General features: G+C 33.4%; 1 protein-coding gene across 1 annotated transcript in view; it reads right to left on the bottom strand.

Annotated features, from left to right (window-relative positions):
* gabbr2 (gamma-aminobutyric acid (GABA) B receptor, 2) overlaps nt 1-19,713 on the bottom strand; it is a 394,577-nt gene that overhangs the window by 275,956 nt on the left and 98,908 nt on the right. The window contains exon 2 of the mRNA XM_056480015.1: nt 15,520-15,657. Coding sequence (XP_056335990.1) covers nt 15,520-15,657 — 138 coding nt within the window. The remainder of the gene's footprint in view (nt 1-15,519; nt 15,658-19,713) is intronic.

The following is a 19,713-nucleotide window of genomic DNA, read 5'->3' as shown; positions in this document are numbered from 1 at the left end:
CATGAGCTTGACTCGACTCGACTCGGCTTGATTAGTAAGTGTTTCGGGAGTAGTTTTGGTGCCACACTCAAAAACTCTGTTCTTCCTTTGGGTCATGCTCATCAGATGCCCCTCAGCTCCTCCCAAACAGCCCAACCTGTGATTTTCATATTTTTTTAACTTCAACTTGGAGCCCATGAAAAATGGATAGAGTACAAGAAAGGCTTTGACGTTAGTTGAGCAGCACACAGCAGCAGCACATGTTTTATTTAGGAGTTTACTATGGGACTCTGAGGAATTGCAGCAAAACCAGCTTTACTTTTCCAAAAGAATGAAACAACGATGGTGCAAAAAGAAAGGAAGAGAGAAAGAGAACAGGAACAATTTCTTGTTCTGGGCTTATCAGCCGAGTGAGAACAGAACAACGGATGCTCTACAATGTTAATGAATGATCTGCATGGTTGTTCATAACTCTTGCTGCTCCGCATTTGATCACAGTGGATATTGCTCAGCGCTGCACACGGGCCTCTTGTGATTAAGGAATTACAAAGCTGTTGTCTTTTAAAGCAAGTTCACTCTAAGTAAACACAGGCTTCTGTTTACTCCTGATATAAAAGGGGTTATGACATGTATTTTTTATTTTAAGTTTAAACACATATTTTTAAACAAATATATGTGCAGAAAACTAATATTTTTAACCTTTTTTTTAAAGGCCTGATTTTAAGTGGCGTGTCCAGGGCCGGATTGAGAACACATTGGGCCTTGGGGCTATAGCAAATCCAAGGGCCCCCCTTTTAATATTTTTTTACCTCACAAGTGTGTGTGTGTGTGTGTGTGTGTGTGTGTGTTTGTGGTGTCTGTGTGTTTATATATATATAAATTAATTGTTGTTGTTGTTATTATTATTATTATTATTATTATTATTATTAATTTACTAATTAATGTTATTATCTAATTTTACACCATTTGATTTTATTTGATTTGTATATATTTTTTATTTTATTAAAATAGGCCTGCAAGTATACAAAACTAAGTAATGACATAAAATAAACTTTAAACTTCAAACAGGCTGCAAAAATCAACAAAACAAAGAAACATTTGCAAGACTTCCTAAATTACTATAAATCCGTGATTATATATCTTTAATATCCATGCTTTTAATATTCAAAATAGCTTATTGTGGTCTAGCATCCTTATTTTATTAATTAATTTATATATTTTTGCATGAAATATAATGTCTGATGAAAGACAGCGCCAATATTTCATTGCTCCATATTATTACTGTCGATTTCATAAAAGGGGCAAAGTAAACAATCATGATAAAAAATCATGATAAAATCATTGATTAGCCTACCTTTGACTGAATGGTTCTCGCGGTAGTGCCAAAATAAGGGACTGTCCTGGGAAAATTGGCACATTGATCACCCTTATGGATGACTAAAACAGGGCTATTTGATATTCTGATTGGGCTACAGCCACTCTGAGCCCCAGTTCAGCACCGGCTTCACTGTTTTTGAACAGCAGCGAACCGAATGGAAAGCTTCACATTATCGATGAGAGAGAAAGGTTAACGCGAAGAGGTGTTTCCCACATCATAACGCAAATTAGTTCTTTAACCAATCAAGGGCCTCCTTTTTCCGTGAGCCCTGGGGCTTATGGGCGTGTCCTATAAAGCTAGTCAGTAAATGGCCAATGTTTTGATTTGCTGATGTCACTTTTCTGACTTGGAGTTTTTGTCTTGCTTCTAATGCTAACATCTGAATATTTTTCAGACAATTTCAAGAAGCATTTTCTAGACAAGCAAAAAAACTATTGTTTTTTAGGAATAATAAATCCATATTAAGAGAGTTTTTTCATAAAACAAGCAAAGTACTCTGCCAATGGGGCAAGCAAAATAATCTTGTTTTCCCTTTGAAATAAGAATATTTTGCTTATTTAATTTTTTTTATTTTTTACGTAAAATATTTGTTAAATGAGTTTAAATGTAGAAAATCATGATAATTTCATAATAAAATGTTTTTTTTTATTTTTCCCTTAATGACATATTATTGCCTTAAATTACATATTATTTCTGAAAACAAGACTACTATTTCAGATATTTGACATTTTTGATAATTTTAATGTTCTAAACTATTTGTAAAATGAGTTTAAATGTAGAAAATAACGATAATTTCATAATAAAATGTTATAAGATATATAAGGAAATCATTGAAAATAATGAAAATCAAATCAAATAGACTATTTTTCTTAGCTATTACACAATTCATAAAGTGCATTTCTTTGATTTACTGGTTTTACATTCGCTGAAAAAATTAGTACATCATAGTTAAAGAGACATCAAACTTTCATTTCTCACACCTAGCGGATTGTTAGATCTGTGTTTAGTTTTAGTCCAGCAGAGGAATCGACATCTGTGATGGTAAATTATAAGGCGGCATTATTTCTCAAAAAACAGGGGAGCAGGACACAACACATTATGCTTTGAAAGGTTTATGGTGCTATAAAAACCCTTTTTGGCACACACAATCTATAATGGGCATATAACTCGCAGATAATGAAATATTCACCACTAACAGCTAATTGATCGACAAAGGCGGTCCACTTTTGGAGCAGACCACTTCCAAGACTAGCTGGCAAAGATCTCCAGCCACATGCCAAATCCTCCATTCATTAAATAATGAAGAGCGGCACGTACAACATCTATGTTTTCTACAACCCCGGGCACTTTCCCAGGCCATCATTAGTACATTCTGCTACTTTGCTTCTGCTGTGCATATCATTTATGTAGAGATTTTAATTGTTTTTGTGTTTTCTTTTTTCTTTTTTTATAGACCCACACATTTCAGACTTATCAATTATGTAATTTTCTATCATTATTATTATTATTATTAGAAGTAGTAGTAGTAGTAATAGTAGTAGTAGTAGTAGTAGTAGTAGTAGTAGTAGTAGTAGTAGAAGTAGTAGTAGTAATAGTAGTAGTAGTAGTAGTAGACGTAGTAGTAGTAGTAGTAGACGTAGTAGTAGTAGTAGTAGAAGTAGTAGTAGAAGTAGTAGTAGTAGAAGTAATGGTAGCAGTAGTAGTAGTAGTCGTAGTAGTAGTAGTGGTGGTAGTAGTAGTAGTAGTAGTAGTAGTAGTAGTAGTAGTAGTAGAAGTAGTAGAAGTAGTAGTGATAGTAGTAGTGATAGTAGTAGTACTAGACGTAATAGTAGTAGTAGTAGTAGTAGTAGTAGTAGTAGTAGTAGAAGAATAAGAAGTAGTAGGGATAGTAGTAGTAGAAGTAGTAGTTATAGTAGTAGTAGTAGTAGTAGTAGTAGTTGTTGTTGTTGTTGTAGTAGTATTTTGTTTAAATTCAAATGACTGGGACGCAATATTTTTAAGAATAACACTGTTTAATGTTATATTATTTATATTTTATATAATTATATTTAAACTTATATTTAATTACTAAATTTAAACGTATATTTAATATTTAATTATATTTAAAGAAATTCAGTTAGAAAGTAAATAATGATGAAATTTAATCCTTTTTATGAAGGTTTTAGTGATGTGCAAATCCTGAAAAAGCATAAATAAATATCAATGAATGTCTATTAATGGTGGAAATGACTGAACTGAAAATTTAAAAAATCTATTTTAATATATTTTTGTTTTTCCTATTTCTTAATTGATAAAATTTAATGTTATTTAATTTCATTTTTTAAATTTAAGTGTATAGAATTTTATTGAATTGTATTTAATTTTATGTAACTTTATTTAATTTTATTTTTAATTTAATTTCATGTTAATTTATTTCATTTCATTTTTTTATTTTTTATTTTAATGTATGCACTATTATATCTTTGGCACTGTTAGATAAAGTAAGATAAATTTAAGTCCGCCTGGCATAAACTAATAGATTTTTAATTTGATTTATTTATTTTCGAACAGAAATATCATACATAAAAATTCTTTAAAAAAATAATACATTTCAACATGGTCGAAAATTGAACGGGATGAAGCACAAGCTTATTATTTTCCAACCCCATTACCACACACATCATTCATCTATTACTTCAACTTATTTCTTCTTTTACTTATCTCTTCTTTTTACATGAGACATATGAGCTTTGCATGAGACATATTTTATCCTTTTGGCATCTTTGACACGTTATATGTTTGATTCCATTTGTACATTTACATTTTATAACATAGACCCAAAAAAATTACATAGTACTGCAAACAGCCATTAATTGAAATTTCATCATACCGTTCAGATTTTATTCTATTTCAATCACCTCTATTCATGATGTTACTTTAATAATATATATTTATACAACATTTAAATTGATTAATATCCTGACATTGTTTGAGAATTTGTTCCAGACTGTTCCATAATTTGACACCACACACAGACATACACAAACTTTTTAAAGTTGTCCTTGTTTTCAACCTCCTAAGATTTTCTGTAATGCCTGACTGACAGATCTATTTGGATATTTTTGGGGGGTAGATTCTGTTTCCTCCTCTCACTCATTTGGTTTAAGCCTACAAAGAAAAAAAGAGAAGAGTGGGGCCAGAGAATGTGAACCTCTCAATAATCCACATTCTGGGGCATCATGGGACGTGAGTCACCATCAGAAAGTGTAAGAGTTGCTTCTTGTGGATCAGTTGTTACATAAATGTGAGGGCAGATGGAACCACAAACCCATCACTGCAACACCCACAGCCAAATAAATGTGAGAGATGTGCATATATATATGTCTGAATCGCTCAGCAATCAGAGCAGGAATCTCATAGCTTAGTGTTTGACATGGACCGATGATCATTGCCTGCATTGTTTCGAGTTAAATTAATTAAGGTTGGAGAAGCTGAGAAATTCAGGTTATTCAACAGAAACTACCGGCTTCTTTTATTTGCTGCTGCCGGCAAATGCACAAAAGGCAGGTGACATTTTTGTAAGTTGCTCAGAGAAAGAAGCTAAATGCTTAATGACACTTTATTGTCTGTCTGGTTTGTCAAGTTTAATACTCCAAAAAATATATATATATAAATCATTCATTCATTTATTTTCCTTCAGCTTAGTACCACAGCGAAATGAACTGCCAACTTATCCAGCATATGTTTTACACAGCGTACGACCTTCCAGCTGCAACCCAGCAGGAAACATCCAAACATACTCATCTACACTCATACACTACGGCTAATTTAGTTTATTCAATTCACCTGTACCGCATGTCTTTGAACTGTGGAGGAAACGGGAGCACCTGGAGGAAACCCCACGCAAACACGGGGATAACATGTAAACTCCACACAGAAACGTGAACCCAGGAGCTCGAACCAGTGACCTTCTTGTTGTGAGGCGACATTGCTAACCACTCAGCCACTGTGAACAAAATTATATATATTTTTGGATATATAATCAAAGGACATAAAAGTGCCCGTAGTTAAAGAATTACCCATATATATATATATATATATATATATATATATATATATATATATATATATATATATATATATATATATATATATATATATATATATATATATATATATACATATATATACATATATATACATATTATTTCTAATTATCAAAATTTAAAAATAACTCTCCCTACACTAAGCTGCTAAAAAATTAATCTTTTTCACTTTAACTTTGATATACACATAATTTTTCATGCTACATATATATATATTTTTTAATCCACAAAACACAAAATGTTCAAATAGCTACATGAATCAGTCCTCTCGACATGACCTCTGCTCATCTCTAGCTGTTGGCCCATTGTTAGCATTGTGTGCTAACCTCTCTCTGTCAGTGTGTGAAGCGGCCGCATGTAAACAGCTCTGGGAGTTGGCTGTTCTTCTCACTCCTGTAGTTGACGTCAAAGAGGAAGACGGCGTCTGCTGAAGCACGTCGACAGCAGTCTGGATCTGGCACACGCTCGGCTGGGAGCAGATGAGAGGCTGACAGGCTCAAAGACATACTGCTAGCATCTCAACAATACCAAGAAGAATGTGAGCGCAAGAGGAGACGCCCCTGTAAACATCTCAAAATCAGAGAAAAAGCTGTCTATTTATACTTCTCCTGCCCTAATTTTGAGGCTGTGATGGCACAGGGTATCAGCGACGTAAGCATGACAAATGTAGCGAACTAGCGTATCAAGCAAGTGCTAGTGAAAGACATTAGCTCTGCTCTTTTACTTCATTTTTAGACTTATTATTATTTTATAGGACAGGAGAAAAGGCAAAGAATAAATGCTAGTTTCAGACTTGTATATTAGTACTTATGCTAATCACTCAGCCACAACTCAAAATTGTGACTGTTTTGAAAGCAGCGACTTACTCCACGTTTTCTTTATACAATATCTTATGAGAAACACTCAACAAAATGGCTGCCTTAATTCAAACTACAGTGACAAATGAGAATTTTTTCAAGCATATTTAAAAGTCCTTTTATGTAAAGTACTCTGTTTGAAGTCTGATGTAATTTCAACTAAAACATGAAGACTTAAATGTATAATAGTTGCAGTTAGTTAAACTTGATTTTAGTTTAATATAGTTTAGAATTGTTGCAGTTTTTGACCAACTTAAGTACAGACTTGTATATATTTTTCAACCCAGGCTCTGTCTGAAAATGTACTGCAATGTAAAATGTACTGAAATGTACTGGAGACCGTCAAATACGTCCGAGAAGGCATGTTTTTGCAGTCTTTGTTTTCGCGAATCCACCAGAGGCTGCTGTACATGCTTTTTGAGATCTCAAATTTCTCTCGCGAGGGCCATTCGCACCTGCTGTTCTCTAGTAAATCCACCAGAGGCTGCTGTCGACTGACTGACTGACTGACTGACCGATCAACTTCCCCACCCTCCTTCCCTAAACCCAACTAATAGTGTTTTAAAAATCACAGATTGACCCACCCACCCACTTCCCTAAACCCAACAAACAATTTTCAAAAACAATCCATAAAAAGAAAAGCCCACGCCTGATTTTTACCACGTTTTCAGATTTTACCACATTCTCACCGTCATTCACTTGTGTATTTTGTTTTTTTAGCTTCTGTCTTACCCACTTTCTGGAACTGCCAGACTCAAACCCTGTCATCGTGGTAAACTCCTCTCTGCATCTCAAATCCACCAATGTACATAGCGAGTTACTGGACAAACTGGTAACAGAAAGAAAACTGTCCATACGGAGGTAAGCAGTCAGCTGGTAAGCATGAAAAAAAACGGCGTCTTACGACTCCGTAACGTTGGTTTTAAAGATCATACGTACTTCTGGCTACATCATTCACAATCTCCAGAAATGTATATACTGTGGGGTAAGGTTTTCAGAATGAGCCTATTCTTGAATGTGTTTATGTTTTGTATCTGAAATATGGAAGCTATTAGGACAAAATTAGCTACAACCACAGCCATCCACAGTACAAAAATAGACTGATAATATTGCTTGATATAGCTGATGGAAAATAGACATTTTTCTTTAAGGACCTTTTCTTTAAGTGGCCTAAATATATTAAACCAATACACTTAGATCTTTTTAAGGTAACATTTTTTAAGAGTATCTTAAAGCTCTCCATGTTTCATTTTATATTGACAATGCATATAAGAGGAAAAATGAAAAAGACAGAAAAATACATAAATACCTAATTGACTGATGGCATACATGTTTATTAATAAAAGTGTACCTAAAGTAACATTAATGATAATGTGTTACTGTCTGCTTTTTTTGTCTGAAAATTCTACATATTAAAATATATATTTTATTCATTAATTCATTTTCCTTCGGCTTAGTCCCTTTATTTATCAGGGTCACCACGGTGGAATGAACCGCCAACTTATTCAGCATATGTTTTACACAGCGGATGTCCTTCCAGCTGCAACCCAGTACTGGGAAACATACATTCACATGTATACACTACGACCAATTTAGTTTATTCAATTCACCTATACCGCATGTCTTTGGACTGTGGGGGACACTGGAGCACCCGGAGGAAACTCACTCGAACACTGGGAGAACATGCAAACTCCACACAGGAATGCCAACTGGCCCAGCCAGGACTCGAACCAGGGACCTTCTTGCTGTGAGACGACAATGCTAACCACTGAGCCACCATGTCACCCAAAATATATATTTGCAATAGCATATTCTTTGTACTGTAATACTGAAGTTGCATTAAGTACTTTTAGCATGCTTAAATATATATACACAATACCACATTTTGTAATAACATCAAATTAAATATTTTATTTTGGAAAATAGCATAAACAATGTTTCACAAATGATATTAAACTAAAGAAGAATTAAAATAATATGATTTAAATGTACTTTTTAATGTTCTCTATACTCTCTCAGAAATAAAGGTACGCAAGCTGTCACTGGGGTGGTATCTTTTCAAAAGGTACAAATTTCTACCTAAAGGGTCCACATTTATATCTCATGGGTACATATTAGTACCTAAAAGCACAAAAGTGTACCTCTTAAATATTTTAGGTACAAATATGTTTTTGAGGTACCAATATGGACCCTTCAAGTACAAATGTGTCTTTTGAAAAGGTACCACCGGAGAGACAGTTTGCGTACCTTTAGAGTGTACTTAATCTGTCAGTATTTTAGAATTTGACTTTAAATATAATATAATATTATGTTTAGAGTTAACTTGACATTAAAATGTCCTCTTAAGTGTGCTTTCATTTCATTCAAATAATATTATTTGCCATTTGTGTTTTTAAACATAGTTTTAAACATATTACACTACACATACTGTATAGTATAATGCTTAATTTAGGGCTGCACAATATTGAAAAAATCTAACATTGTGATATTTTTTATGCGATATATATTGCGATGTGAATACAATGTCAGCCAATTTATAATTTTAGATTGGAATCTTCTGCATAAATATATAATAAACAATCAACAAGCACAGATAACTACAATAAGCAAAATATACAAATTAATTAGAGTTTTTAATGGTTTTCTGAGGAGTCTATCAGTATTCAGAAACAGTAATTGAATAATCAAATGCAAAAATAATACTGTGTCGTCTTCATTGTATAAATAATTCAATAAATGTAATAATTAAAAGAGTAAAAATGGTACAATTTCTTATGTCTGAATGCTTTTAAAATCCTCATAGAGACACAGGCCTTGAAAAAACACATACAAATGATCAATTATAATTCAGACGTTTCATATAATTCAACGTTTCATATCTTGCGATGTGACTATTGTAAATGACCACATTGCAATATCGATGCTCAAAGGATATATTGCGCAGCCCTAATAAATATGTTAGCATTGGTGTCATTCAATAAGCGGATGGTAATTTGGCAGATGGCTAATGTCTGGCTGGATATACAGTAATAGCCAATCGCAGAGCCCAATTATTCAATTACTTGTGAAGGAAAAGTCACATGACTTTTTGATGTGCATCTAGAAATTTATTCAGTAATTTTGTTTAATAAAAACACACAAATTTCCAAACCCTTTATGTGCTTTAATGGAAACTGCTAGAGCTTCCATTCATCACTTTTATGCAATATCCTAAAATTTGCATACAAATATTTAGACAGAAACCTTGTTAGCGATGCAGTCTCTTTTAAAAACGTCAGAATTAGCTTCTGTTTGCTCTCTATTTGAGATGAAGCATCCGAGACATTAACAAGACCTCATTTGTAATTGTTTTTTTCAGCAGGTATGCTCATTTCTCACTATCAAGGGAGGTTCGCCATTACTTGAGCAACTAAACGTCTAATTGCATCTTGGCATTGCATATCAATACATGCATTACGCTTAATCTCATCTAATCACTTTTATTACAATGTTATGAGCATTGTTACATTCATCAGAGTGAGATTGAGGCCTACATCAACATTATATTAACTTCACAAACAGCACCTGTGAGTCCAGACAGCAATAAGACCACCCAATTAGTCACGTAACAGAATTTTTTATATTGTTTCCCTTCTGTAAAAAAAAAAAAAAAAAGATGTTTATCATTTGAGGGAACTATATTATCCGAGCGCTAAGGGAGAAAGGAATGTCTCAGCTCAAAATAATCATTCTCTCACAGTCTGGGTGACATTCAATTTGATTCAAAGCACTCGAGTCATGTTAATATCTCCGCACATTGCAAGCACTGATGTAAGCCACTTCATAACAGAGGAGCCATTCAGAGGCACTGAATGCCAAGTGATGATTTGAGAAGCACAAAGGAAGCTCAGCACTATTTAATTACACACTGCGCAGGAGCAGAATGCCTGTGGAAACTGACATCCTAACAGATTTCAATGGCTCTTGAGGTCAAAAGTTTACGCTAGGGTTGTTTGCGTGTTGGCACATCGCTGGAGGTTCCAACACGTGTGTATAATTTCATCTGCGAAAACACAACCGCTCTCGTTTTTTTATGTCTTTTTTTGGCTCTCAGAACCGTCTGATGCTTTCATTAAACATAATTACACAATCCATCACCATTTCCTATTCTCATTAAACAACCCCATTAAATGAAAACTGAAGGTACAGAGTCTTAAGGTGTCTAAACAGAGGCTGTTGATTTGGCTTATATGTAAAATAAATGCATTTATTTACTGTAGTCTTTAGTCTGGATTTTATGTGCCATTGTGTCTTTATGCGGATACAGATTAGTCGTAAGTTTGTTGTGTAAAGTTGGCATTAGTGTTGATGCATGGCTTAATAAAGCTGGAAAATATGGCAATGCCCGAAAGCACCATATTAAATGATGCCTATGACATCCAACAATCATGTAGATTAAATTTCTTGACAGCTGATCTAAAAATATACACAGTTCTCAGCACAAATGAGTTCACCTCCTTTTAAAAATGAATATTTTTATCCATTTCTCAGTGAATATAGCAAATATATTTTGGTTAATGAAAACAAACAGTTTTATTAAACAGGTATATCCAATAAAATAAGAGTCTTATGTTGCACAGGTATAGGTCGCCATTTGAAAAATATGTTATGCCAAAAATCATTATAATATTAATTAAAAATCATGTTTCATGAAGGTATTTTGTAAATTTGCTAATGTAACCTTAATGTAACTTAATTTTTAATTAGTAATATGGATTGCTAAGAATTTAACTTCAGCTTTAAAGGCAATTTGCTTGTTATTTTTTATTTTGTGAACCCTCAGACTTTCAAATAGTTGTATCTTGGCCAAATTAAAACAATTTTTTTTTTTTTGTGTGTTCCATAGTTATATTTACAGTAGATGCCTTAATCAACGACTCCCGATTAGTCAATCCATCCTTATTCTATGGCTAATAGAAGTTCTGAATGGCCTGAAACTTAAAGTACAGTAGCCAAACAGGCTAGCGAGTGAAAAGCTTCATTTTAAACGCTAAGTATAACTATGGTTGAAGATACACAATCACCTTGTTCTCTTGCTTTGACCATTCTAGTATGGTGGACATCTTACATACTGTATATGACAGTCTATAGAACAGCTGTCAGTGAGTATAGATAGGTACACTGTAAAAACAAATCCTGGTTGCCTTACATTTTTAAGCTGAATCAAATGAACCTTATGAGACCATTGAACTGATATTATGTTAAACTGACTTAAAACAGCTTGCGTAACTTATAAAATTAAGTTAGAACATGATTAACTTAGTTTAATAAGTTACAATAAACTATCATGACTAGTTAATCATATATTTTTTACAGTATGGTTGGATGGATGGATGGATGGATGGATGGATGGATGACAGATGGATGGATGGATGGATGGATGGATGGACGGACGGACGGACGGACGGATGGATAGATAGATAGATAGATAGATAGATAGATAGATAGATAGATAGATAGATAGATAGATAGATAGATAGATAGATAGATAGATAGATAGATAGATAGATAGATAGATAGATAGATAGATAGATAGATAGATAGATAGATAGATAGATAGATAGATAGATAGATAGATAGATAGATAGATCGATCGATCGATAGATAGATAGATGGATCGATGGATAGATGAATAGATAGATTGATAGATAGATAGATAGATGGATGGGTGGATGGATGGATGGATGGACATTTTGCAACCATTACGCTATCTCAGAAGTCTCGGGTCAATGCAAAGTCATTGTCTGCTATGTGTAAGCAGCCTTAGCTTTTAGACACAGCTTTCAATTCATCAAAGTTCATTTTATCCACTTTTATGAAACGGATCCGCAGGTGTGACTGTGGGACCTCCATTCACTGGCACTCTGTCCCTCCTCTTCTGTTTTCAATTCAGCCTCATATAATGCCACGGCACAGCCAAGAGGAGGAGCGCGGAAATGGAAACACTGCTAGAAAAGCGTAATGAGGTGCACCTGCTGCTTACCGCCACATCACTGCCACCATCAAACTGCATTTCTCCATCGGGGAAGAGATTCCAGCACTAAACGCGTGAAGTGACCCCAGAACCCTGGACCTGCTGAACTTCAAGTCAGAAGTTGAATCCCATTTTCGTCTCTGGGTCTTGGATATTCACTACTCCCGCTCATCTGTCTTTGTTTATTTTATTTAGTCATATAAAAGCCTTTTATAGGCGTGTCACAGCTAATCCCATTGTGGATGCGTTCACTTGCCATCACCCTGGCTAATTAGAGATCTACTCATCTGGGGGTTAATGGGAGATTAGTCTACAAATGAGAACTTCTGTAAGCTTATCTTCAGGAAGGCGAGACCAGTCCAAGACCACAAATACTTTAATTAGACAGATTTTTGAATGTGAGAAAGAACTTGTCATTGGCACAGTATCAGGTACAACATTGTACCACATCTATCTCCAAAAGCTGTATATTAATGCCTCAGGCTTTGCATTAAAAGTCCTGTAAAGTGCTTTGAAAGGTGCATTTTTATTTGATGTTTGTCATAATCTCAACCAAAACACGAAGAGAGGGTGGGACATAATGTAGCTCCTCTCCTTTTTAAAAAACAGCCAATAGCATTTTGTTTTATCACAGCTCTGCAAGTGAGATAAACTATAAGTTTTAGATGTTTATATCAGTTTTATATCTCCTAAATTATAATTTTGTAAAATATAAATTGTAAAAATTTTGAAATTATGCAAATCTTAAAAAAAATAAATAAATAAAAAAAAAAAAACGCAAGGGGAAAACAAAGTTGAGAAACAGAAAGGAATTTTGCAAACAAAAATAATGAACTGCAAATAAAAATTAAGAAGTGCAAAAATATTTGCAATTTTTAAAAAAATATACATATACAGATTAAATCAGAATTATTAGCCCCCCTTTGAATTTTTTTCTTTTTTTAAATATTATTAGCCTCTTTAAGCTATATTTTTTTCGATCTACAGAACAAACCATCGTTAACAATAACTTGCCTAATTACCTTAACCTGCCTAGTTAACCTAATTAACCAAGTTAAGCCATTAAATGTCACTTAAAGCTGTATAAAAGTGTCTTGAAACATATAATTTCTACTGTCATCATGACAAAGATAAAATAAATCAGTTATTAGAAAGGAATTATTAAAACTATTATGTTTAGAAATATGTTGAAAAAAATCTTCTCACTGTTAAACAGAAAATGGGGAAAAAATAAACAGTGGGGCTAATAATTCAGAGGGTTTCATAATTCTGACTTCAACTGTAATTGCTAAATATTTTTTTTCCAGATTGCCATTGCAAAGGTCCGAGCATGATGTACACACCCCAGTTCCTGTGACTCCGCCCTCTTGTCAAATCAGGATCAGAAAGTGAAACGCACAGAAATGTGAAGTGCAAAGAAAAAACAGCATCAAAAAAAAATAACGGTTGACTGAAAAGCAAATAAATATGAGTGTTGCGATTGACTTGAGAGGTTTTGTAAAGGCAATCTTAAAAAAAAAATACTTAGCAACTATATATGTATATTTTAAATATATATATATATATATATATATATATATATATATATATATATATATATTTTTTTTTTTTTTTTTCTTTTTTTTTTTTATCATTATTTTTGTTTGCAAAATTCCTTTTTATTTCTCAAAACTAAATTTTTCCTTTGTAATTTTTTTAGATTTGCATAATTTTTTTTCTCAATATTTTATCTTTTGATTGCAAAACTTTTTTTTTAATGCTGCAAGTATATATGGCCCTGGATTTACTCCCTATTTGACTAATAAAATTGCCAAGTTAACCTAATTAATCTAGTTAACCCTTTAAATATCACTTTAGCTGAATACTAGTGTCTTAAAAATATCTAGTAAATATTATGTACTGTCATCATGGCAAAGATAAAAGAATTCAGTTCTTAGAAATGAGTTATTAAAACTGTTATGATTAGAAATGGTGGGCTTCACGGTGGTGCAATGTATAGCATGTACGCCTCACAGCAAGAAGGTCGCTGGTTCGAGCCCTGGCTGGGTCAGTTGGCATTTCTATGTGGAGTTTGCATGTTCTCCCTGTGTTAGCGTGGGTTTTCTCCGGGTGCTCCGGTTTCCCCCACAGTCCAAAGACATATGGTATAGGTGAATTGAGTAAGCTAAATTGGCTGTAGTGTATGTGTGTAAAAAAAGTGTGTATGGGTGTTTCCCAGCGATGAGTTCTGGCTGGAAGGGCATCCGCTTCATAAATATACATGCTGGATAAGTTGGTGGTTCATCCCGCTGTGGCAACCCCTGATTAATAAAGGAACTAAGCCGAAAATAAAATTATTGATTGATTGATGATTAGAAATGTGTTGAAAAAAATCTAATTTCCATTAAACAGAGGTTGGAAAAAAAATATACAGGGGGGCTAATAACTCAGGAGGTTTAATAAGTCTGACTTCAACTGTATATTGATATTTTTGAGCAAAGAAAATTCTAATTTCCAAAACGTTTTGTGGGGGGAAAAAACATCAAATCAGCCTTTTGGCATTCTGTCCACATTCTCTAGTTGGAACCATGTACATTATTGCAAATTTGTGTTCATCTCATGGAAACGAGCCACTTTTGTGAAACAGTTCTGGATAATTGCCAGGTTCTCTTGGTGAAATGTCAGCTGGCTTAGAGGCTGACCACACATCTGCCAACACAAAAGTGAAAGCGTAGGAGCCCGGAGGAGATTCCTCAGTGGAGATCCTTTATAGTCCATCATGCCTCACATCAGAGAGATTTTAACTACATTACATCCTCGAGCCATGTGTGCTACATTTGTCTGTCATGCGCTAATACACAGATTACAGATATGACAGGATATTGCAAACAAGAGGAAAAGATAGAGTAGCTGAAAACTTCAAATCTCAGTAGTAACACACTAAACACCCCCTCGGGTCTGCTTAAGACACTGGTCGTTTACTGCTTTTATCAGCATTGGGATTACGTATCTGGCTCGACTTCGCCATCCTTTTGATTTAAGACTAGCATTTATTTATGTCACAGTGGAAGTCATTAGCGCAAATATAAGGCATGAATTCTTCAAGTATGTAAACCCTTTTGGGGTAGCTACAAAAACACAGCATTTTGTGAGGGAAAAGAGACTTGCTGATGATATGGAAATGAGTAATCAGATTGCAGATTTTATGAAGCAGATATTGGCACAGACCTGCACGAGGTTCCACCCCTCCAACGATTCAGCGATGATTGAAGTCACTGATGGACACACTCCTCCAAAGATCATCAAATGTTTCGGACCGTAGCAGATTGCATCAAAGAAGGCCCGCAATCCCTTTGCATTGTCACACTGAAGAGGGGGAAAAAAAGAGAAAAATTGAGTCAAGCAAGTCTAAAAACATTCATAGAATAGTAATGTCAATCATACTGACATCTGCAGCTGTACCTGCTCTAAATTCAGACTCTTTATATAAGCTGCAACATTCAGAACAGCTCAAGTAGGTACCTTTTAAATTAATATTATAACAAATGCCTTAAGGAGAAGCATGACCTAAAGAGAAAAGTGAGAGTAATGCAAAAATGCAGATAATTAATGACAACTGTAGAAAGCAAAGACGCAATCCTGGACATTTTTAGGAGATTTGGAAATTTTTTGTCCCAAAAAGAGGAAACATTTGGTCACTCTACCAATCTAAACAGTGTTAGTGTTAGTAATATAGTAATATAGGTGTAATATATGGTAAGATACTTGACATTATTCAGTTCAATTTGATGTCTCGGTGCATTGACGATGCTTTCCATACACATTTATATTTTTTCTTCACAACAAATTGTATAAAAATCTATAAATATATTTATGATTACTTGTAATACAATTTTGTCTTTAAGACAAGCAGTAAGATAATATGAACTGTACCATGATAAATGTTTTGAACAAAACTCAAATACATGCACAAAAGACAACATTTATAGCAAATAAATTAATGTAAATATTATCCCGCTTGCTTTCTGAGCATTATCAAGCAAGATTTTACACCCCTGTGATTCGTCATTGTGATGTTCTCACAGAAATCATCTATTGACTCCTCAATAAAAGGTTTATGTACATAAATATTATTAATTTCCTAAACATATTTGTATTTAAACATCATACAATAACTTAGCTATCTATTCATAGTCACTTGCTTTGTTGAAGATAAATGAATCAGCCATTTTGAACAAATCATTTGAATGAATCATTTATTACGACGAGGACTTGTCACCCCCTACTGACCATTTTAGAGTCATTATTTAATTATTCATAACAGATCTGCACAAGCCAAGGCACAAACAAAACAAAAAAACACACCCAGCAAATTGTTCTTATTACAAAATAAAGTCATTGTCTGTCATAATAGCAGTTCCACAATCACATTTATAAATTCTTATGCAACGTTTTTTTTAAGGCAACTTGCATTTTATGAATCACCAAGAACCACAGTTTTAGCTAAAAAAACATTTGTTAATATTCCACCGAAGAACATCTTTGATGGCCTAAGGGTGAGTAAATGAACAAATTAGTTATTCTTCATATACAACCAGTGTATGCTTCTTTTTTATAATATGATGTAACTGCTGGATCTTGAATTTGTGAATGTGAAAGCGCTGCTGTGCCCAACTGCTGCGCCACTATGCGCCCATTTCATATCACTATGGCAACACTCTTGGCTCTGTAGAAGTGCTGAAGGAAAGAAAACATGTAGCAGGGCTATTGATTGTGATGTGAGCTCGTAACTGTTTTATCTTTGATTTTCTGATGTTGGTAATGATATTTCGGCCCCTGGTAAACACTTCCGAAGGTCAATTAACCGCAGTCAGCTTGACCTGACTCAATCCTGGTCGTAACCAGAAATGTCTCAACACTGCACGGCGTGACTCGGTCAAGAATTTACTCTTGACTTTTGACCTTGATTGCTAAAGTGGCTTCTTGTCTTGCTTTAGCCAGAGAACATACTCAGCTTGGAGATTTAATATTGCAATAGAAGTTTACTGTTAGAATGGATGGATGAATAAATTAATAACTGAATAAAATAAATACAGTACAAACAATACAAAAAAATATGTATTTATGCAAAATCGATATAGGTAACAAAACTACTATATAAATAATATTTTACTAATTGTATTCATAAATTCCAATATAGTAAATATATTTATTTGAACATAAACAAATATAAATATTTATATTATTTGTTGGTTGTGTACATATTATAAATATAAATAAACTTTTATATATATTTGAACATATATTTTAATAAGTCAACACAAATATCATCTGACAACTTCCCTATATAAATAAATCACTAAACAAATAAATAAATCACTAAATAAATAAATCACTAAACAAATAAATAAATCACTAAATAAATAAATCACTAAACAAATAAATAAATCACTGAATAAATAAATCACTAAACAAATAAATAAATCACTAAATAAATAAATCACTAAACAAATAAATAAATCACTAAATAAATAAATCACTAAACAAATAAATAAATCACTAAATAAATAAATCACTAAATAAATAAATGAATAAATCATTAAATAGATAAATAAATCATTTATTTGTTCATTCCTTTTCTTTTTGGCTTAGTCCCTTTAATAATCCGGGGTTGCCACAGCGGAATGAACCGCCAACTCATCCAGCACGTTTTTACGCAGCGGATGCCCTTCCAGCATCCGCTGGGAAACATCCATACACACTCATACACTATGGACAATTTAGCTTACCCAATTCACCTGTACCGCATATCTTTGGACTGTGGGGGAAACTGGAGCGCTCGGAGGACACCCACAGGAATGTAGGGAGAACATGCAAACTCCACACAGAAACGCCAACTGACCCATCCGAGGCTCGAACCAGCGACCTTCTTGCTGTGAGGCGACAGCACTACCTACTGCACCACTGCATAGCCATAAATAAATCACTATCAAATAAATAAATCACTAAATAAATAAATAAATCACACAAAAGAAAAATCATGAATAAATAAATAAATCACTAAATAAATAAATAAATCACTAAACAAATAAATAAAATCCCTAAATAAATAAATCATTAAATAAATAAATCATTAAAAAATAAGTCACTAAACAAATAAATCACTAAATAAATCACTTAATAAATAAATCACTTAACAAATAAATAACTAAATTACTTAACAAATAAATAAATAAATGACTAAATAAATAAATAACACAAAAATGAAAACAATCTAATGTGGAGATGTATTAAGTGACCAAAAAATAATCACAAATTATTTATTTTATTATTATAATTATATTTTTATTATAAACAAACTTTTATTTGTTTGTCAGTGTCTATATGTTAAACATATAAATACAAAAGTAATATAATCAACCAAAATAGTATCTGACAGCTGCAAAAGAGAACGTTTTATATTTCAAAACAAAGCAACATAAAAGGATTTTAAGAACAAAGCGATTCAACTGACCAAAAATACAGACTTTAGACTTTTTTTTATCCAATAATAATAATTGTGCAACTTCAACATCAAACCCAAAAGCTAAACTCAAAATTTGCTTTTCAGAAATCTTTGGTGGTGACCCCTCAGTTTGAGCAATCTTGACGTTTCTTTTTCCAGTATGCCTTTGAGCATTTACATGGTGACTATTTCTGGCCCACAACCAATGATGATACAACAGACATTCTTACACAAGCAGCACATCTCTATTTCTGACACTCAATCGCACTGGGTAGTGTTCACTAGCCAGTGAGCTTCAGCGTCAGAAATAGAAGTGTTGAAAATAGACTGTGGCGTATGAAGAGCAGGAATATGAGATGAGGCTCTGCAGGATGAGCCGACTGAAGAGATGCTGTTCATAATGCTGAATAAAACAGCAGGCTTTTAAAAAGATCTCATTTGCATATTTCTTCCATATTCACTTAATTCCGGTCATCAGTAACCTCAAAAACACTGTGAGTGCAAAGAAGGCTTTCTTGTTTAAGGAAAAAATGTCTGTTCTTCAATAAAGCTGCTAGTTAAATCGCACAAAGGTGTAGATATATAAGTCTGCAGGAGTGAAACGAGCTGTAAATAGATGAGTAAAGCTGGACGAGTAGGTTTGAAAGTTTAAAATAACTTACAGCATGTTGCTAGCATGTGTATAGCATGTTTAAAATGTATTATCATTGCATAATTTTTTTGCAAGATGCCTACAAGCATATTGCAATTAGCATGTTGCTACCATTGTTTTTAGCACTGATAGCCTGTTGAAGGCATAATTATGTAGCATGGTTATCAAAGCGTTAACATGGTTTTCATATTATAAGCATGAATTACTATGTTGTTAGGATGTTTCTATGAAGTATTATGTTGCTAGAATTATTTAGCAACTTTAA

The sequence above is a fragment of the Danio aesculapii genome, chromosome 19 (genome assembly GCF_903798145.1).
Source record: "Danio aesculapii chromosome 19, fDanAes4.1, whole genome shotgun sequence".
In the NCBI taxonomy this organism is placed as follows: domain Eukaryota; kingdom Metazoa; phylum Chordata; class Actinopteri; order Cypriniformes; family Danionidae; genus Danio; species Danio aesculapii.
The sequence above is the reverse complement of the archived record's forward strand: the minus strand, read 5'-3'. Positions and strand labels throughout refer to the sequence as shown.